The sequence below is a fragment of the Anabas testudineus genome, chromosome 12 (genome assembly GCF_900324465.2).
Source record: "Anabas testudineus chromosome 12, fAnaTes1.2, whole genome shotgun sequence".
In the NCBI taxonomy this organism is placed as follows: Eukaryota; Metazoa; Chordata; class Actinopteri; order Anabantiformes; family Anabantidae; genus Anabas; species Anabas testudineus.
The window spans coordinates 19167118-19189250 of NC_046621.1; the positions used below are offsets into that span (position 1 = coordinate 19167118).

Consider the following 22133-nt stretch of genomic DNA (forward strand, 5'->3'; position numbering starts at 1 on the left):
GCTGGGAGTTGGTAAACTTCCTTATAGTGTACACTATTATTTATCAGTGAATTGATTTGAGATTACCTCCTGAAGAAAGTTACAAGTGCTCTAGAAAGGTGCAGGCAGGTGCAATGTTTTAATATCCATATCCTTTACTTACTTTGATATAAAACTGCAAAGCAAAGCAAAGTCTTCAAATTATATAATCTTTCACAGTAAGTCATTATTTCACCCACTGGTGAAGTTTAGCTCTGTGATGGAGGCATCTGGCCTTAAGTTGAGAAAGATTAGATGACACTCTGCATTTTTTTACTTGAATTTTACATGGGTGGGTAATGTGATGTGTGGTGTTACCTGTCTTTGGTGTCACATACTTATATGAAATGTTATCTACACGGGGTGGGCGGCCATCTGCCTCAAGCGGCTGAGGTAAGTGGAAAGAGGAGAGAGAAACGAACAGCAGACAAAAAGAAACAACAACCAGCAGCAAAACCACTGGGCAGGTTCGGCCAGTAACTGCACTCTGGAGATATACAGCTCCGAGGCTAAGGATAACTGCAGAGGAGGTATAGAGTTAGGGAGACAGAGAGGAGGAAGCACAACTATGGGAGAGAGAAAAGACAAAGTTAATGACATGCAATGGTAGCATTTGAATGGACAGACTAGAGAAAAAGAGGGGAGAGGAGCTCAGTGTATCAGTAGAGGTCCCCCAGCAGACTAATCTATAGCAGCATAACTAAGAAATGGTTCAGAGTCATGTCAGCTATCTCTAATATAAAAAAGGAAAGTTTTAAGCCTAGTCATAAATGTAGAGAGAGTGTCTGTAAGCTAATTTTGGAGAAATATGATCAGGATCACTTTGGGCCAGGATGCTCCTAATTTTAGCAATATTCCTCAGATGGAAAAATGTTGTTCTAGATACATCTTTTATGTATGAAGTAAAGGAGATATTCTAGTCAAAGACACCTCAGAGATTTCTTACAGTGTTATTTGAGGCCAATGCTAAGTCATTTAGGGTAAGAATGTGACCAAACATAGTGTCTCTGAGATTTTTAGGACCAAACAAAATAACCTCTGAATTTAGGAGAAGGAAATTGGAGGACATCAAGGCCTTTTTTTTTTTTTTTTTTCAAGCATGCTTGAAGTTTGATTAATTGATTAGTTTCTTAGTCTCTTCTAGTTTCATAGATAAATCTAGCTAGGTATCATCTGCATAGCAATGTAAATCTATACATAATATTATGTTAAAGAATCAGTCTATACACAGAACCCTGTGGAACTCCAAAACTAAATTGTATGTGCATTATGTGCAGACTCCATTATTATTAATATGTATAAAGGGAATCTATCTGATAGACAACATTTAATCCAGCCAAGTGCTTTTCCTTTAACCCCAATGTTCCAGTCTGTGTAATAAAATGCTGTGTTCTGTAGTGATTAATGCAGTACTAAGATCTAACAAAAGGAATATGCAATTGTGTTATTACGAACAAAGATGCAGACAAAACGAGCAGAGGAAGCATGCTAACAGAACTAGCCCACTAGCTTAGCCACATCCTATGTCCCATAATACGGTTAGTTACATTAACTAACCGTTAATAAATACATTCTACTACTTAGTTACTATAATATTATCAACCAAAATAGCCAACAGAATCAGCCTGTTAGATTTAGCCACATGCTACACTTAACACGGTTATTTACACAAACTTGTTTATGTCCTGACACAAAGGTTTGTACATCTGCTGAAAACTGTCTCAATGAAACCAGTGAGCTTCTAGGTCTAATTTTAGCCGAACTAGTCGCTCTTGCTCAGTCATTGTATCCAGTTTATTTAAGGACTTTCCCGTTATCAGGGCGATTAAAATGACGCTGTAACCCAACTCTGCTATGCCATTTTCGCTTCCACATAGTGTGAGGGTTACATCTCATTTGCATATTAAGCGACACACCACGAAAACAGTTCACTCTGGTGAATGGCCAGAAATGCACACTTTCACACAGGCCAGAGGAGGCAATCTACATAAAAAATAATTGACACAATATTGAGACATCCACGACCAACATAGGGGATCTTTAAGCTACGGATTTGTGAACTGGACCATAGAGGTAGATTCCTCTGATTCACTACCTTATTTTTCAGAGGGGCAATATTATCGAGCATTTTTCAGAGGGAGGCTGCAGTATCAACAAGACAGTCAACTTGTGTGGAGTAAGGGTAAGTAGACTGCTCTCCTCTGTGTTGGCTCTGAAATAAAAGATATCAGTTCCTTAATTTTCTCAACAGCATTTTCAGATAAAAATCTACTGTAGTGGAATTCTTTCTGAGATTAAGTAAAGCTCAGCACTGTAAATTTAAATGTTATTTAAAAAATGGTCAGGTAAATGGAGGGTTTTCGGGAGAAACTATAAAATGATAAATTTTAACACCATATGTCTAAACAAGATCAAGGTTGTTATTAAAACTGTAAGTGTTTTTTTTTACATTTTGATTAAAATCAAGGGAGTCATGCAGTGTTTAGGCAGTTATTATTGTTGTTGTCGCTGTTATTGTTGGTCCAGTTTGAATCAGAGTGTGATGGCCGCACTGGCTGCCACACAAGTGAACTGTGGGTAACCTCATGTATTGGTTTGGATTTATACACCTTAACCATTATATTCAGTTTATACATTTAGAAAGATTAAGTTTATACCTGTAGAATGTAAAGCAAGACAACAGTCAAAGTTTATTTAATATAGTTTATTTAGTTTGTTTGCTAGTACATTAGTTTCTATTTGTAGCGCGCACATTTAGTTATCTTCTGTACTGTCATCCTATGTTTGATAATTCTTGCCTGTGTTGATTTGTGTTATTTTGAGTTACCAGTGCAGAGGTGGCCAAGGCTAGTTGCTGCTAGTTGCTGCTAGTTGCTGCTGTTGCTGCTGTAGTTGCTGCTGTAGTTGCTGCTGCTGCTGCTGGTCATCTTCTCAGGCCGAGGGCAAAGGACGCGGCCCTGAATACAGACCTGTTTTATACAGGAAGATGGCTCATTGGACTGAACCATAGCCTACCACCTGTGAGGGGGATTTAGGTTGGCATGTTGTATACTATGTTGGTCTATGTTAATATTAGTCCTTTGAGGGAGTTGCTTTTGATTGTTTAATTATTTACAACTGAAAAGACTTACTGTTATGTTAGTGGGTTTTGGGGTTTTTGGTAGTACTAGTTGTTTGTAGTTACCCCCTGTGTGTGTGTCAAATGGTCTGATCAGCCATTATATGTTCCCTCGTGTGTTCCTGTAGGTAGGTCAGTTGGTTTTTGTTAGTCTGTTTAGTTGAAGTTAGGTTTGTATAGTCTACTTTGTTAAGTGTGGTTTTTTTTGTTGACCTCTTTTATGGGCCCTAAGATTTCTTAAATATTTTGTGTAATTTTTCCCTCACATTTTTGGATAAATAAACCCTTTTTTTTGGCAATCCACCTGTGTTTCCTCTTGCCTGGCTACTTGGTCCCTTACATATGGTGGCAGCGGTGGGATCAACTGGTTGAGGATACAGGTGTTTTTTTTTCCCTCTTTTCTCCCTCTTTTCTCATCATGACTCGACAATCTTTGTTGTGAGCCATGCAGCGTGGAGGAAGAACAAGAAGTCAAGCAGAGAACAGAGACCCACACAGTGGACAGGGAAACCACGTGGATCAGGAAGATGAGACGGAGACTGAAGGTTGTTGAGTGGCTTCTACTACTAAAGGTGAAGGAGCTGGAGAGCCATCACTGAAAGACCTGGCTGGCATCCTCCAGGCCTTCATGGGGCAGCAGGAGGCCCGTGAGTTACGGCTGAAGGAGGAAGCCATGCGACAGGAGCATCGGCTTAAGACACTACAGCATCAGTTCCAGCTCTTGCAAATGGAGGTGCAGGTGCGCACGTCTCCCATTCCAGAAATCTCTCCAACTGTGCTGGATCCCTTGGAGACTTCCAGTGTGGATGACCATGCTTCACAGGCCCAGGCCACACCTCCCCCAGAAAATGTTTGCCAACCCCATGCGGCCTCAGGTCAGTCTCGATTTTCTGTTGATCCAAGATTAGAAAAATTAACAGAAAGTGATGATGTTGAACACTTCCTGATTACGTTTGAAAGAATTGCGACAGCATGTCGGTGGTTAAAAGCGGACTGGGTCTTTCGCCTAATACCACTGCTCACTGGTAGGGCCAGAGGTGCCTACGTCCACATGGATGTGGATGACTCTCTGGATTATGATAAGGTGAAAAAGTGTTATAGGCAGAGATTTCGCTCTCTAGATGTTGGATCCAGCGAGAGTCCTAAGGAGCTGTATGTGAGGCTGAAAGAGATGTATGCGAAATGGATTCAACCCAAAGGTAAAACACTCCAAGAAATCGGTGAACTCATTATACTGGAACAATATTTGAGAATGCTTTGCCCTGAGCTTCAGGTTTGGATTAAGGAACATGGTCCTAAGTCAGCTGCGGAGGCAGCCAATTTGGCTGAAGTGTTTGTGGCGGCCCGGAAAAGGAACCAACCATGGAGCAACATCGCGTGGAAGACTTCTAAAGACACTCGCAGGCCTATACCCACTTATCACCAGCAGAGGCCAATGTCAGGAGCGGGTAAGACTCCTGTAAAGGAGAATCAGCAGGCTAATGCACCATCAAAACTCTCTGGCAAAGCACCAATCTGTTATTTGTGTGGACAGGAAGGCCACATTCAAAACCATTGTGTCCGAAGAATCCAACCAAGCTCACTCAAATGTGTTTTGTTCCACGTCAGAGTTTTGTTGCATGTAAGAGTAACCAGTTTATGAAAATGACAACTGTAAAGATCAAAGGAGATAAACTCAGAGCCTTGATTGATACAGGCAATACTCAGACTCTGGTACACAGGCAGTATGTACCACCAAATGTTATTTGTACTCTTGAGACCATTCCAATTTGTTGTGTACATGGTGATGAGAAGCCATACCCTACAGCTGATCTCTATATTGAAGTGCAAGGGCAGGCCTATCTACTGAATGTGGGAGTTGCTGATAACTTGCCCTTTCCAGTGGTTTTAGGCCATGATCTGCCAGTCCTTGTGGATTTATTAGGCACAGAATACCACTGTAATGTTGCGGTTACAAGAGCACAAGCAAAGCATGTGCAGGAGCATTCTCCAACTCTTAGTGCGTTGCCTTTTTACGCTGCTGAGCTGGAGACGCAACCCGGGAAGTCTCGCAAGTCACGAAGCCAAAGGAGAACAGAAAAACTTAAACGCACTGCTGTAGATTCATCGGTTGAGACTGCTCCAGACATGCCTTTGGGCTTCCCGTTACCTACCAATATAATTGAAATGCAGCAGAATGATCCGACTTTGTCCACCTGTTTATTGACTGCAAGGGAGACGGGGCTAGGGACTGAGCCTGATAACAAAGAGGAATACTTTCTGCAGAATGGGATTCTTTATCATCAGCAGGGCCAGACGAAGCAGCTAGTGGTCCCTCAAGAAGCCCGAGATATTATACTTAACTTGGGACATTCTATTCCTTGGGCTGGCCACCTGGGGAAACACAAAACCACTGCTCGAATTAGGCGCCATTTTTACTGGCCAGGCTTGCATAGAGATGTTGCCCAGTTCTGTAAGAGCTGCCCTCAGTGTCAGAAGACTTTTGCTAGAGTTCCTTCCAGAGCTCCATTGTATCCTCTCCCAATTATTGGTACCCCGTTTGAACGCTTGGGGATGGACATTGTGGGTCCAGTGGAGAAAAGCAAAGCAGGAAATCGTTACATGCTGGTTATCACAGATTATGCTACTAAATACCCAGAAGTGTTCCCACTAAAATCTGTTAAAGCAAAAGCTGTAGCATTCTCATTAGTTCAGTTCTTCTCAAGAGTGGGTTTTCCCCGTGAGATCTTGACAGACCAAGGTACTAACTTCATGTCTACACTTCTGAAGCAGGTTTACAAGCTGCTGGGCATTGTGAGTGTACGGACCACTCCTTATCATCCACAGACAGATGGACTGACAGAGCGCTTCAACCAGATTCTTAAACAAATGCTCCGTAAGTTTGTGAATGAGACTGGATCTGACTGGGATCAGTGGCTTCCTTGTGTTCTCTTTGCCTACAGGGAGGTACCTCAGGCCTCCACTGGCTTCTCCCCTTTTGAACTGCTCTATGGGCATGAGGTAAGGGGACCGTTGACCTTACTTAGAGAGACGTGGGAAGGAGACCAGGATAGTGTGGAGCCTGTTAATGTGATTTCTTTTGTTCTTCAGATGAGAGAAAAACTACAGAAAATGAGCGAATTGGCCCAGGCACACATGAAGGAGGCCCAGAAATGCCAGAAAACCTGGTATGACAAGTCAGCCCGCCAGAGAAGCTTTGAACCAGGTCAAAAGGTTCTGGTTATGCTACCTACCAGTGACAGTAAGTTACTGGCAAAGTGGCAGGGGCCTTTTGTGGTAGAAAAGAAACTTGGACCTACCACTTACAAAGTTTCTACTCCAGGGCGTAAGCAATCCAGCCGTGTGCTTCATGTGAACCTTCTGAAAGAATGGATTCCAAGAGTGAAGGAGGGTGTCGAGGTGTTGTTGATCCAAGGTGTGAAAGAGGAGGAGGAAATGGATGATCAATACCTGCCCTCATCAGAGTCTTCAGAGTTGGATGTGAGTCATCTTTCTGAAGATCAGAACAGCAGGCTCAGGTGAAAATGTTGCTTAATCCAGAAATATTTCAAGAATACCCCGGCCGTACAGAGCTTGTGGAACATGAGATTGTGTTAAAGGACAATGCAGCTGTACGACGCATGGGTTACCGGATACCAGAGCGTCTTCTGGTGTCACTGAAAAAGGAGGTGGACCTTATGCTTTCACTAGGGATTATTAAGCCTTCAAAAAGTGAGTGGTGTAATCCGATTGTTTTAGTGCCCAAGAAGGATGGAACAATCCGATTTTGTATTGATTTCAGGTATCTTAACTCTATTTCTAAGTTTGACTCATAGCCAACACCACGGATTGATGATCTCATTGAATGTTTGGGAAAAGCAAAATATTTGACCACTATTGATCTCTGCAAAGGATACTGGCAAGTACCCCTAACAGCCCAGTCCCAAGAGCTGACAGCTTTTCGAACACCCTGGGGGCTCTTCCATTTCTCAGTTTTGCCATTTGGGTTACATGGGGCTCCAGCAACTTTTCAGAGACTGATGGACCAAGTACTCAATGGCGTAACTGCATTTGCATGTGCATATCTTGATGATATTGTTGTCTACAGCACCACCTGGGAGGAGCACCTGGGACATCTGAAGGTGGTACTGGAACGTTTACATTCTGCAGGACTGACAGTTAATCCAGCGAAATGTACTCTGGCTAGAACAGAAACTGAATACCTTGGTTTCACCATTGGAGGTGGGTTGATTAAACCACAAGTTCATAAAGTCCATGCTATTAAATCATGTCCTCTTCCTCAAACTAGGAAGCAGCTCAGGTCTTTCCTTGTGATGGCAGGTTTCCATCATCGCTTCATACCAAACTTCTCTGCCAGGGCTGCACCGCTAACTGATATGACTGGCTCACGTTGCCCAAACCAGGTGCAGTGGACAGCAGAAGCAGTAACGGCTTTTCAGGACATCCAGCAATCCCTGAGTAAGAGCCCAGTTCTACACAGTCCAGATTTTGAGAAAGATTTTGTTTTGCAAACAGATGCCTCAGAAAGGGGTATTGGAGCTGTGCTTTTACAGGGACCACCAGAAGATCAGCATCCTGTTGCTTACATCAGCCGCAAGTTGCTCCCTAGGGAGGCTCGCTATTCAACAGTGGAGAAGGAAGCTTTGGCGATCAAGTGGGCCCTGGATTCCTTCAAATATTACCTCCTTGGGAGGGAGTTTACACTGGAGACCGACCATAAGGCATTCCAATGGCTGGAGAGGATGAAATATACCAATGGACGGATTACCCGGTGGTACCTGGCTCTGCAGCCATTTCGGTTCACAGTGAAGCACATTCCCGGCAAGAGCAATGCCACTGCAGACTATCTTTCTCGCTTCCCCAGCGAAGATTCTGAAGGGGAGGGGAATGTGATGGCCGCACTGGCTGCCACACAAGTGAACTGTGGGTAACCTCATGTATTGGTTTGGATTTATACACCTTAACCATTATATTCAGTTTATTCAGTTACCCCCTGTGTGTGTGTCAAATGGTCTGATCAGCCATTATATATGTTCCCTCGTGTGTTCCTGTAGGTAGGTCAGTTGGTTTTTGTTAGTCTGTTTAGTTGAAGTTCAGTTTGTCTAGTCTACTTTGTTAAGTGTGGTTTATTTTGTTGACCTCTTTTATGGGCCCTAAGATTTCTTAAATATTTTGTGTAATTTTTCCCTCACATTTTTGGATAAATAAACCCTTTTTTTTTTTTGGCAATCCACCTGTGTTTCCTCTTGCCTGGCTACTTGGTCCCTTACACAGAGTATTTCCCCTTTTAACATTTAGAGTGCATCATAATACAGAAACATCTTCTATTGAGGTCAATAATGATTAAAGAAACAGCTGTAGGTTGTTTTAAATCTTATCTATCAGTCATTTACGGATTTCTACAGGATTCTGTGTTTAGGCCGATTTTGAAAAATTATTAGTATTAGGAAATACTTAATAAATTTCGCTACTAGATGGAACTTTATGTATGGCCTTAATGTTTTTTAAGCATGCTTAAAGATATAAAGGCCTGGATGTCCTCTCTACTCCTGAATTCAGACAAGACAGAGGTTATTTTTTTTGGTCCTTAAAACATCAGAGATGTCTAATCATATTATTGCCCTAGATGACATAGCATTGGCCTCAAGTAATCCTTTGAGGAGTCTCAGAGTTATCTTTGACCAGAATATCTCTTTTATATCAAACATAAAATAAATATATAGTATGTGGTTTTCTGGATTATTTTGTTATTCTGTCTCTCTGTTAAAATAACATTACCATTAAAATTATAGACTGGGCAAATGTACAAAATCAGCAGGGGATCTTTTTTTTTTTTCCCCCTCACAGAAAATAATTTAATTAACACGTCCAAGTAACACACTCTAATATTTTGTTGGACTGCCTTTAACTTTGATTACGGCATGCATTCGCCATGGCATCATTTCAAGATCTTATATTGATGAGTTGGGCCGCTGCGCAAAGTCTTCTCCACCATGTGCCAAACATTCTCAATGGGGTTAAGGTCTGGACTCTGTGGTGGCCAATCCATGCGCCCATCACTCTTGAACAGGGTAAATCTGGACTCATTGGACCACATGACCTTCCATTGGACAGTTCTTAACCCAATTTTAATAGTTTCAGCAATCTTCTTAGATGTTTTCTTTTCTTGATGCATGCTAATAATTTGACCCTTCTGAAACAGATTAACATCTTTTCCACATCCACAGGATGTCTCTGGTTGTTAAAGAAATGCAAAGCTACTTGCTGTATCAGTTAGGGTTAAATTACTTGTTGCCAGATGTAAAATAAAGAGCAAAGAGCAAACAATTCCGCTGCTTAAGCAGACAAATGAACAGGCAATCTGGCACTTTCAAGTAGATCATGGTCACTACAGATAGCATAAGCAACATAAGGTGAACCATCTGAAGGATTCCTCATTGCAGATCTATCTACAAACAGTCAGAATTACACAAAGGTGTATCAAACAGCTTATCACGTGGAGTTGATGTAATTTCTACAACTTCCGAACACGAGCATGGTTCTCGTTGCTAAAATTAGGAGCATCCTATCCCAGGGTGATGCTGAAAAACTAGTCCATGCATTTATTACTTCCAGACTAAACTATTGTAATTCCTTATTAATAGGATGTCCCAATAGCTCATTAAAAAGCCTCCAGTTAATCCAAAATGCTGCAGCCAGAGTTCTGACTGGAATTAGCAAGAGAGATCATATTTCTCCTACGTTAGCTTCTCTCCATTGGCTCCCTGTAAAATCCAGAATTGAATTTAAAATTCTTCTCCTCACTCTTAAATCCCTTAATAATCAGGCTCCATCTTATCTTAATGAACTCATAGTTCCATATCTTCCAAGCAGAACTCTACATTCTCAGACTGCAGGTTTACTTGTGGTTCCTAGAGTTTCCAAATGTAGAATGGGAGGCAGAGCCTTTAGCTACCAAGCCCCTCTTCTGTGGAACCAGCTCCCAGTTCAGGTTCGGGAGGCAGACACCCTCTCCACATTTAAGACTGGACTTAAAACTTTTTAATAAAGCTTATAGTTAGAGATGGATCAGGTGACTCTGAAGCATCTCTTAGTTATGCTGATATAGCTTAATCTGCTGGGGGACCTCTACTGATAAACTGAGCTCCTCTCCTCTCTCCTTTCTCCTGTATCAATGCAAATGCCACCATTGCATGTCATTAACTTTGTGTCTTCTCTGTCCTGTAGTTGTGTTTTCCTCCTCTCTGTCTCCCTCTTCCTGTACTTTTCTGCAGGTATCCTCGGCCTGGAGCTGTACATCTCCAGAATCCAGTTGACCTGCCCAATGTTCTTGCTGTTTGTTGTTGTCTTATTGCCTGCTGTTCTTTTCTCTCTTCTCTCTCCACTCATCCCAACCTGTCGAGGCCCACTATGAGCCTGGTTCTGCTGGAGGTTTCTTCCTCTAAAGGGACTTTTTCCTCTCCACTGTTGCCTAAAGCTTGCTCAAATGGGATTGTTGGGTTTTCTCTATAATTTTTTGTATAAATATTTTCTGTAAGGTCTTAAACCTTGCACTGTAAAGTGCCTTGAGATAACTTCTGTTGTGAATTGGCGCTATACAAATAAACTGAATATTCTCCACCTTCAGTTGTAGGGAGTAAAGTTGAAGGATTAAGAACCGTGCCCTTTTTTAGAGTGACATGAGACATGGTTAGTAAGATGTTCTGCCAAAGCAAAAGGCTAGCTGGAGCCATTTTTGCTTGTGAAATGAGGGAGTGAACTGCAAGTGGAACATAAACTATGACAGGGCACATAGCAACAATGTCAGTGTAGCCAAGACAGCTTCAGTAGCAGCTGCTACAGCTCTCAAACGTGCAACCATACCTCTCTCTGTAGTTGAAAGGTGTTTTGAATAGTAACCCACAGGTCTCTGTTTGTCACCATGGAGCTGCGTAAGGACAGCTGACATGAATCCATCATTTTCAAATACAAAAGCATTAAATGGTTTTGTGTGGTCTTGAAGTCCTAAGCATGGTGTGCTTGCAAGAGCCTGTTTCAAGTCAATAAAAGCAGTCTCTGCTTCTGCAGTCCAAGTGAGAATGTCAGTCATGGCCAAATGTTTTCCCCTATGTGTGATGTCATGTTGGGAGATCTCCACATAATTTTGAATCCATGGACAATAGCCTACTAGACCTAAAAAGGACGTCATTTGTTTTTTTATTTTTTGGTTTTGGCACATCTAAAGTTGGCTGGATGCGTTCAGTACCCAATTTGCGACCCTCCAGAGTTATAGTATGGCCAAGATAGTGCACAGATTGCAAGACAAATTGTAATTTGACTTCCAAAACCTTGTGGCCATTTTCTGCCAGAAAACAAAGTAAATACACGGTGTCAGTTTGCATTTGCTTTGTTGTTGAACAGATTAAGAGATGATTCACATAACTAATCAATGGTGACTCAATGGTTACATGGTGGCTCCCTGTGTGAGAGATTTTTAGTCATTGCAAATAAGGTGGGACTGGAGGGAAATCCCTGGGCCAGCCATGTCCAATTATAGCGTTTACCATTGAACATGAAAGCAAACCAGAATTGTGTATCAGGATGAACAGGAATACTAAAATATGCATTTACCAAATCAGTAACAGAAAACCAACAGGCATTCCCTGGCATCTGACACATCAGTGTGGTTACATTTGGCACTGTTGGAGCCAGATGGTGAACTGCTCCATTTATAGCCCTAAGATCTTGAATCAGCCTTACTAGCCTAACTTTAGTAGTTTCAGCAATCTACTTGGATGTTTTCTTTGCTTGATGCATGCCAAGAATTTCACTCTTCTGAAACAGATTAGCATCTTTTCCAGGACCGCAGCATGTTTCTTCCAACATGGTTGTTTAAGAAAGGAGAAGCTAAGCACGGCATTCGTTGGGGTTTAATAACTTATTGCTAATTGAAACATAGTTATCCATGCAGCAACTATCCAGTGGGAGGCTATTTGCTTAGTTAAATCCAGGTTGAGACTTTTTATTTGTGGTTTTCTCTCTTTAGGATGGGGACATTGTGATAATCCAGTGTGGAGCACAAAGCAGAGACCAAGCTGCTCTCACAGCCCAGGTACATCCTATTGTGTAGATGGAGCGGTTCCACTGGGTGCAGCATCGCTGTCGGCAGCTTCTAATGAGAGACTCAGGGCGAGGCTGGTACTCTGCTCCCAATGGTGTGCCCAACAAAAGCTCCCAGGATACCCATTACTCTCTACATAGAGTGAGTGGAAAGCGGAGAACAGTGTTTGCCTGCCATGGGCCCCACCAGCAGGAGTATGAAGGTGTCTCCAAGAACTATAAGGGCAATGGCATCCGCACTACCAAATACAACTTGTGGACTTTCATCCCCATGAATCTGTTTGAGCAGTTCCACAGGTTAGATTTTTGCATAAGCAATAACAAGCAAACCTAATCTAAATGATCATTTACAGTGCATCCAGAAAGTATTCACAGTGCTTAACTTTTTCCACATTTTGTTATGTTGAAGCCTTATTCTTAAATTGATTAAATTCATTATTTTCTTTAAAATTAAAAAAATGCCAAAGTCATTGAAGTTTGTTTGAAATCTTAAAAATGTATTAAAAATTTAAAAAATAAACAAAAACTCACATGGAAATGTGGAAAAAGTTAAGAACTGTGAATACTTTCTGGATAACCTGTATGTTCTTCATTTAGAATGTATCTATTCAAAACAGAATTATATAATAAATAACACATCAGCAGTACAGCTAAACAACCAAATCAGACATACAGAAAGGGTGAAGATGTTTATTGTCAACGGAATGGGTTTGTCAAGCTCTAAGAACAGCAAAACCTGTAGGAAGAGTCTGTAACTAAATCAGTGTTTAGCCACAAGGAGTCTCTGGAGGCTGAATAATCTGGATTAGTCTTTGAATTGCTCTCTAAAATTCAAGCTGATTCTGTCTGTTTTCAAAATGGTGCCAGAATCATTACTTCTGACTGGTTTTAAAATCTGATTCCAGCAAACCTTAAACAAATAAAGACAATATATAAATCTTATTGTGCACATGGATATATTATGATCCTGTAAAGAATCTTGTCTTTACTCTGTGAAATAGGTAGAAATCACCAATTGGCTCACAAACACAAAGGAGATTCATGCTGGTCTGGTAGTAATGGAAATGCTAGAAATGGTAGAACTTGGTTGTACCTGATCAATTTATGCAATATGTTGTTTCTGTATATTAATAAATAGTTGCTTTGGTCTTTTCTTTGCAGGGCTGCCAACCTTTATTTCTTGTTCCTGGTATTACTGAACTGGGTGCCAGTTGTTGAGGCCTTCCAGAAGGAAATTACCATGATTCCTTTGTTAGTTGTTCTTATAGTTATTGCCATCAAAGATGCCCTAGAAGATTACAGACGGTACTTATTTGACAAGAAGATCAACAACAACATAGTGCAAGTTTTCTGTGGGTGAGTGAACCTATACATTTCAAATGTTACATTTTTTAGCTAGGTTTCCAACTTGGAAAGCCACTTTTTGATGTACTGTCACTATAATCTATATATAAAAGAACACCAAAATCATTGTTCATGATGATTTTGTGTGAAAACTAACATGAAATAGACTGTAGTCTATTTGAAGATAGAATATAGCAGCAATGTTAGTAATGTAGGAAGTGGAGAGTGAAACTTAGTTTTGTGAGAAACAAAGCTTTACATGACACTAGCACCATCAAGTTAGCCGATGACACTGTGATGGTAGACCAGATCACAGACAACACTCAACACTGGCAAGCTTTTGCAAAGACCACCACCTGGAGTTGAACATCAATAAGACCAATAAACTGTTTATGTTCTACAGAAGGTCTAAAGCCTGTGCACATGCTCATCCTCATCCATGGGTCTGAGGTGGAATATCACTGTGACTTCCATCGCTTCATTTTTGGGTTTCTGCTGTCTGAAATATTCACAAAGTATGCCATCAGTTGGGGCCATCTTCAAGATGTACTCTTGGATTTTTGTTATTTTATCCTGGATAGGTTTGACACTCACAGGTCTGTGGGCTCCTTCTTCCTGCTCAGGCTGCTGGATTATGCAATTTAATTACCTTTCAACAAATTTTCAAATTATCAACAAAATATTTATAAATGTTTGGAATTAATTAACCAATTAAACAATTAAGTAATTAATTTTAATTTTCGTTGTTTGTTCTATAACAGAGCAGCAAGGGGCACAGATAGTACACACTCAAAGCAACAGGTTCTCTCCTGGTCAGTTCATTTAAACATTCACACGTATCCATATCAGCGTATCAGCAACAACATCACAGGCTGGCCTACTACATGTACAAAATATTTCAAAGTACATTCATTATAATAATGACACTACCAATTTCTTTGTATACCACTCTAGATATTAGCCATCTAAGGACACAATTTCTTGATAACTCTTTAATTCAATGTAGCACTTGTAAAAGCCATGTTGTTGGGTTATGTTTTTAGCTCTAACTATAAATTATAAAGTTATATTCACATAAAAACAAAGCAATATTTAAAAATATTGCAAGTCATTAATGCAACATGAACAGATTATTTGGTAATCATTAACTAAAGGTTTGTTAAAGATTATTGTACTAAGTAACTTAATTACATTGTTTTTTAAATGTCTCAGAATGTATCTGTAACATGTTAATGTACCGTACATTGCATTTATTTATTATACTCCGGAGCGCCTTATAGCGCGGAAAATACAGTACTTTTTTGCAGAATTAAGTTCTAATAAAAATCATTATATATTAATAAAATTAATTACCCTGCCACTGAAAGTATAGTTTAGATGGAAGTGGAGAAAATGAAGTTCAATTCCGGTAACTTATCTCTAACTTATCTCTGTTCTATTTTAGTCTTCACAATGAACTTTCTTCTCCATGTAAGATACTGCTACTTGTGGTTAATGTTTATTTTATAGCCAAGCATCTCAAGGATCAATGTTGCTGTGCTATTACAGTGCTTCCAGAAAGTATTGAATTAACTTTTTTTTTTTGTTATGTGGGCAATTTGTAAATTAAAATAAATTTAAAAAACATGTAAATAAGTATTGACAGCCTTTACCACTACACTCCAAATTCATCTCTTGTACATCCTGTTTCCACTTATGATCCTTGAAATGTTTCTACAACTTCTTTGGAGTCCACCTGTGGGAAATTCAGTTGATTGGACATAATTTGGAAATTCATACACCTGTCTACATAGGGTGTCACAGTTAACAGTATATGTCAAGGTCCAAGGAATTGTCTGTAGACCTCTGAGACAGGATTGTATTGAGGCACAGATCTGTGGAAGGGAACAAAAAAAGTTTGCCAAAAGGCACCTGAAGGACTCTCAGAAACAAAACAAACAAAATTCTCTGGTCTGATGAAATAAAATTGAACTCTTTGGCCTAAATGCCAAGCGTCATCTCTGGAGAAATCCAGCACCGCTTACAATACAATCTACCTGGCCAATACAGTCCCTACAGTGAAACATTGTGGTGGATGGGTTAGGGTTAGGAACTTGGAGACTAGTCAGGATTGAGGGAAAGATGAATGCCACACTGTACAGAGACATGCTTAATTAAAACTTGTTCCAGAGCGCTTTGGACCCCAGATTGGGGTGATGGTACATCTTTCAACAGGACAACAACCCTAAGTACACAGCCAAGATAACAAAGGACTACAGTACAACTCTGTGAATGTCCTTGAGTGGCTCAGCCATGCCCTAGACTTGACCCTGATTGAACATCTCTGGACAGATCTGAAAATGGAGGTGCACTGACTCTCCACATTCAACCTGATAGACCTTGGGAGGTACTGCAATAAAAAAGGGGAGAAACTGTATATCTACTTGTTGGTTGTTGTAGTGCTGCTTTCGAATGTCCTAGTAAAGTTCCCAAGGCCGGGAATACCTGCAGAAAAGTACATGTAGGGAGGGTGTCTGCTTCCCGAACCTGAAATGGGAACTAGTTCCACAGGAGAGGAGCTTGATAGCTAAAGGCTTTGCCTCCCATACTACAATTAGAAACTTAAGAACCACAAGTAGACCTGTTGTGGATTTTACTGGGAACCAGTGGAGAGACGTTGATGTAGGACAAATATAATCTCTTGCTAATTCCAGTCAGAACTCTGGCTGCAGCATTTTGGAATAACTGGAGGCTTTTTAGGGAGTTTATGGGACAACCTATTAGTAGTGAATTACAATAGTCTAGTCTAGAAGTAACAAATGCATGGACTAGTTTTTCAGCATAACTTTGACACAGGATACTCCTAATTTTACTAATATTCCTGAGGTGGGAGAGAGCAGTTCTAGATATTTATTTTATGTATGAAGTAAAGGAGATATTCTGGTCAAAGATACAAACAAACATAGACATAATGTCTTTGAGATTTTTAGGACCAAATAAAATAAGCTTTGCCTTGTCTGAATTTAGGAGAAGGAAATTGGAGGACATGTAGGCCTTTAGGCCTTTTTAAATGTGCTTAAAGTTTGATTAAATGATTAGTTTCTCCTTGTTTCATAAATAAATATTTCTGGGACTGTGTGAGTGATTAGTTGAGTTAGTTTTAGTTGAGTGATTAGTTGTCTGTCTCTAGAATGTCAGCCCTGTGTTAGGCTAGTAAACTGCCCAACATCTTACCCAGTCCAAGCTGAGTGCTCCAGCACTCTCTCAACCCTTAAGTGGACTAGGCAATGGATATATGAATAGAAATATAGTTATTTCTAACTGAAAAAGAAATTAAAAATTGCTTGTAATAATGCTGTCAGTAATCCAGCTATATTCTTCCTCCAAAAGGCATTTAGCAAAGCCATTTATTAGTGCATTAACTAGTATATACCTTGTATATTTTCACTAATATGAATTGGTCCACCACTATTATCTTGAACGATCATCATAAACCCAATGACACAATCCCTGCTGCTATCCTAGGAACCTTTTTTCTCCAGTATCTGATTACACAATCTGTCTCACGAAGCAGTTATAAAACCTACCCTGAATGCCCATTAGAGGTGTGTCAGTGAATTATGTCACAAAGGTAGTTAACTATCCACTAATCTCTCCCATTCCCACACTGCCTGACACGGTTTTCTTTGGAAGGACAGAGGAAAGGTCTTCCTAGTTGAAGAGGACAGCATGAACACACACAGAAATCCAGTCCAAATTACAACTAGGGAAGAATTGCTGGTAGTTAAGGCTTCTATGTGGAGACATAAACCATTAGAAGCGGTGAACTCATGCATAGCTTGGAATGTTCGTCCCATCTTCACTCTACCAAGGAGCACCTGCGGCAGAAGAGGACCGTGGTACCTTCCTTCACAGAGAATAAGGAACTAAATCAGCTACTGAACTTATATAAAAGCAACAAGATACGGACCACAAAGTATTCTCTGCTTTCCTTCCTGCCCAAGAATCTGTTTGAGCAGCTTCATCGCTTTGCCAACATCTACTTCATTGTCCTTGCTGCTCTTAACTTTGTTCCTGTGGTGGAGGCCTTTCAGCCAGAGATTGCTTTGACTCCTATTATACTAATACTGTCTTTGACGGCTGTCAAAGATATCTGGGAAGACTATAGCAGGTTTAAATCTGATTATTTGATCAATGCGCATCTTTGCCATGTTTATAACAGGTATGTGGAATGTTGCTCTTGTGGCCATTTATATTCTCATTTTTTGTTATTTCAATATTGCTTCTGCAAGAGTCATAATTCAGACACTAGAGACCCTTGCCAGCTAAACAGAAAACATTCTGCCAGCTAAACAGAAAACATTCTGTTTAGCTGGCAAAACATATTGCCAGCTAAACAGAAACATACATAACCCTAACCCTAACCCTAACCCTAACCCTATGAACTCCCAAATTTTTAATTTTGATCTTAACCTAGAGGCTATAGTTGCACTAAAGAGGTTGTCAGTGGAAGTGAAAATTTGTTTTCTTCACTCTTTCAATTAATACATTAATGGTGGTATTTTAAAATTATTTTCTAGCAGTTTAAAATTCTTATGGAAAACCTCCTGACCTAACATTATACCATGTTACAGATACCATAACTGTACAGTTACAGTTACAGTAGTTTCTCTGGCAAGCTGTCATTGCCTGAAAAGAGTGTTGGACCATAAATGTAATAATTAACTACTGATCATATGTACACCACATGTGAACAATACCTGTTTATCAAAGGGGTGTTATTTTTCCTCTCAGCTTTTAGAATGCAGACTGTGTTGGGAAATACAGGCATTTTCCCCTTCATAAAATCTGCTTAAAATGAAAGGGCTTCTACAGTGTGTCATGCTGAGCGTAATCGATTTGTACAGCACCAAATCAGAACAAAGGTCAAGGCACTTTACAGTGTAAGGTTTATGACCTTAACTACTGTATTTGGACTGAGCAAGTTCTAGCCGACAGTGGAGAGGAAAACTCTAAATATAAGTTTGAACAAAAATGAAAGTTTTAAAACAGGAACCACAAGTAGACCAGCACTCTGAGATTAAAGTGTTCTGCTGAAATAATATGGTACTATAAGGATATGACCTTCATTATTAAGTGCTTTGTATGTGAAGACAATGGTTTAAAGTTATCTTCTAGATAACTTTAAACACGGAGCCTATGGAATTGTATTTAGTGTTTATTAATTATTAATATTACCTAAGTAGGACATATAAAATTGTCCAAGCACAGAAACCTGTGAAACTGCCCAACTAACCTTTGTGTGCATGATTAACATGAACAATGGTCATTTAGGCTGTAACCTCATTATGTGCGCTTTTTTCAGAAGACACTGATCTAACTGACATGTTTTAATTTTCAGTGTCTTCTGTCTGTCCTCGTATTGCCCCATAGCAAGAAGAAAGCCTACGTTGACCAGTGCTGGAAGGATGTGCGAGTTGGAGATTTTGTCCGTCTGTCCTGTAATGAAATCATTCCTGCTGACATGCTGCTGCTGTATTCCTCTGACCCCCGTGGAGTTTGCTACATTGAGACTGCCAACTTGGATGGAGAGACCAATCTGAAACAGAGACAGGTGGTTTCAGATCTCCCTCTGCAGGTAATACATGATGTGAATAATATGTAAGCTGTCTGTCTCAGTATGTTGCAGTTTGAAAATGTATGCCTCATTAGCAGCAATTTCTGCCTCCCAAGGATGCACTAAATGCTTAGAGTGCTGAATGTACATGCTTTAACTGTATACAGTTTGCTATGTTTGGGAGATATGAATAGCAACAATAGAGCAATAAAACAAAGGTAATTAATTGGGCCAAAAAACACAGTAAATAGACTTTGCACTAGTAGAAATATGTATGTTCAAATGAGACATTTTTGATTATGTTGTCTTTGTGAGACACCGAGAAGATATATTATGTTATCAACATGAAGCATAGAGAATATAAGATGGTGGTTTTCTGGTGATGCTGTGGGCATTTTATTCAGATTCAAGACACATGTAAATACCATGACATCTTGCAGTGGTTTTCACTTATTGGTCACAATTCAATTCAATTCAATTCAATTTTACTTGTATAGTGCTTTTTGCAATTGTCACAAAGCAGTTTTACACAAGCAAAGTAACTATGGAAGTTTACATGAACAGTGAATGTGTATGAATCATAATAATCAGATTGTCCCTGATGAGCAAGCTGACGGTGACGGTGGAAAGGAAAAAAATCCCTGAGAAGGCAACAGGAAGAAACCTTGAGAGAAACAAGGAAAGACTTAACAGGGTACCCATCCTCATATGGGTGATAGCTATGTGTTAGGCAGCAGGCAGTTCAGTATAACAGTTAATATCTTTAATTTAATATAGAGTCCAGTTAGCTATTGGAGGCTCTGGTAGACTTGTAGGAAGTTCCAGTCCTGGACTAGTGAGTGTTAAGTCGAGACCTCAGAAACAGCTGCCGAAGTCCGCTGAGACCAGGACCGTCTTCATGATAGCGTGGAACCAACTCCAGTCACCACACGCATCCCCTAGAGACCACACCGGGCATCCAAGCGACGAGCTCTCCGACTAGAAGTGGCGCACCAGGACGAGTCAGACAGGTCCAGAAGGAAAGGGACAAACGACGTGTAGCTCGACAGAGAGACAGGAAGCAGGAAAGAGAGAGAAGATGAGAGGAGAATTGTACTGACAAGCAGCCTGCATCCTTTGATCGAAGTAGGCGTAGTGGATCAAACGACACTAGCAGTTCACTCATATACTATGGCGTGAGACCATTTAATGCTTTATATGTCAAAAGTAGTATTTTAAAATCAATGCGAAATTTCACAGGGAGCCAATAAAGTGTAAATAAGATAGGGTTGATGTGCTCGTATCTTCTGGTTCTAGTGAGGACTCTCACTGCAACATTTTGAACTAACTGAAGTTTGTTGCACCTGGTTGAAAAACCAGACAGTAAGGCATTACAGTAGTCTAACCTAGAGGAGATGAAAACATGGAATAATTTTCTGCATTGCTTAGTGACAAAATATTCCTTATCTTGGCAATATTTCTGAGGTGAAAGAAAGCTGTCCTGGTGATAATATCTACATGAGCTTCAAATGAAAGACTGGAATCTAGAATCACACTAAGGTCTTTTACTGTTGCACTAGATAGAACAGAAAGGCCATCTAGAGTTACAGTGTGATCTGAAATATTGCTTCTTCTTGCATATGGTCCTATGACTAGTACTTCTGTCTTATCAGGATTAAGCAGAAGGAAGTTAATTAGCATCCAGTCTCGTATATACACAATGCATACCCCCAGGTTTTTTAAGGCCTGTTTGACCACAAAGGAGAATGATGCAGTGCTGCTCAGGTGACTTGGCCTCAACCATCACCTAATCCATACTGATTGAATGTATATTTACATCCAGGTTTAAATTAATTTGTATATGTATGCTTATTTTACAGGGAGTGGAGTTCACCCCCGAGAGCTTTCACAGTCGGATTGAGTGTGAGAACCCCAACAATGACCTCAACAGGTTTAGAGGCTACATGTGAGTTTCAGATTGATAGATGGTACATGTTAATGTGAAATAGTTTGCACTTTTCTACCTAACTGGCACTTAAAGCACTTTTAAACTGTGTCATTCACCCATTCCCACACACACGCATTCTTAATGCTCTGTGCTTCAGTACATAATAATGCTAATGATAGATATTTTATTAATCCTCTTATGAAAAAATCCACATAAAATTTTAAATACAAATTTAAAAAAATGGAGAGCTATAGCTTCTACATGAAAAGATTTACAAGATAATGTGGGCTTTAACCCTTTGTTAACATAATACTGTCTGAAACACACTTTTTATTGTGTCTAAATATAGCTGTAAATGGTGGAAACTGGTTCATGTGCTTCCCCTCTATCCTGTTGTGCATATATTCCACAGGGAGCACTCCAGTGGGGTTCGTGTTGGCCTTCACAACAGCAACCTTTTGCTGAGGAGCTGCACTATTCGCAACACTGAGGCAGTGGTGGGCATTGTGGTCTATTCTGGTAAGAGCCTGGCATTACTAACATATGACTAAGCAATATGGCACCCATACATAGCCGGTGTCAATTTGGTAACATGAAAAAACCTTTTAAATTCTTAAGTCAACACAAAGTACACAAGAAACCAGGTAAACAGTGACATAGAAGACGTTGTTACCTACATATATGTGTCGTCAAACGGCAAGTATATCCCTAGCCTAAGCAGGAACAGTTCTGGACAGAAACTGGCTGTGCGTTCATGGTCTGGATTTTGGTTCTGGAAGACAGATTGTTTGTCCTCCAGGAATGTTTGTGCTGTCATCATCGCAAACTGTACAGAAGAAACCTAAACTTAATAGGAACTATAGGTGTTTCTGTTATGTTCTTTCAATCTCTAATTTTCCTATTCTTTCTGTATCTTGATGAACTGGAGTGAATTTGTGTGGATATGTCTTGCCTCTCTTTAATGAACACATGCATCTTGACTGACTGTTTGCTTTGCATTAAGTCTGAAGACACCCAGGTTTCAACATACT

The 22133-nt window shown here is 40.2% G+C and overlaps 1 protein-coding gene across 3 annotated transcripts in view; it reads left to right on the plus strand.

Annotated features, from left to right (window-relative positions):
• Positions 1 to 22133, plus strand: part of atp10d (ATPase phospholipid transporting 10D) — a 47647-nt gene that overhangs the window by 1823 nt on the left and 23691 nt on the right. For 2 of the 3 annotated variants that reach the window (XR_003298555.1, XM_026353857.1), the window contains exons 2-7: positions 2126 to 2200; positions 12162 to 12532; positions 13397 to 13591; positions 18992 to 19196; positions 21035 to 21120; positions 21515 to 21621. Coding sequence is in view for 2 of the 3 variants with exons in the window: in XM_026353857.1 (XP_026209642.1) it covers positions 12246 to 12532; positions 13397 to 13591; positions 18992 to 19196; positions 21035 to 21120; positions 21515 to 21621 (880 nt within the window). In the remaining variant the exon portion in view is untranslated. The remainder of the gene's footprint in view (positions 1 to 2125; positions 2201 to 12161; positions 12533 to 13396; positions 13592 to 18991; positions 19197 to 21034; positions 21121 to 21514; positions 21622 to 22133) is intronic. The other variant, XM_026353858.1, reaches the window with a different exon arrangement.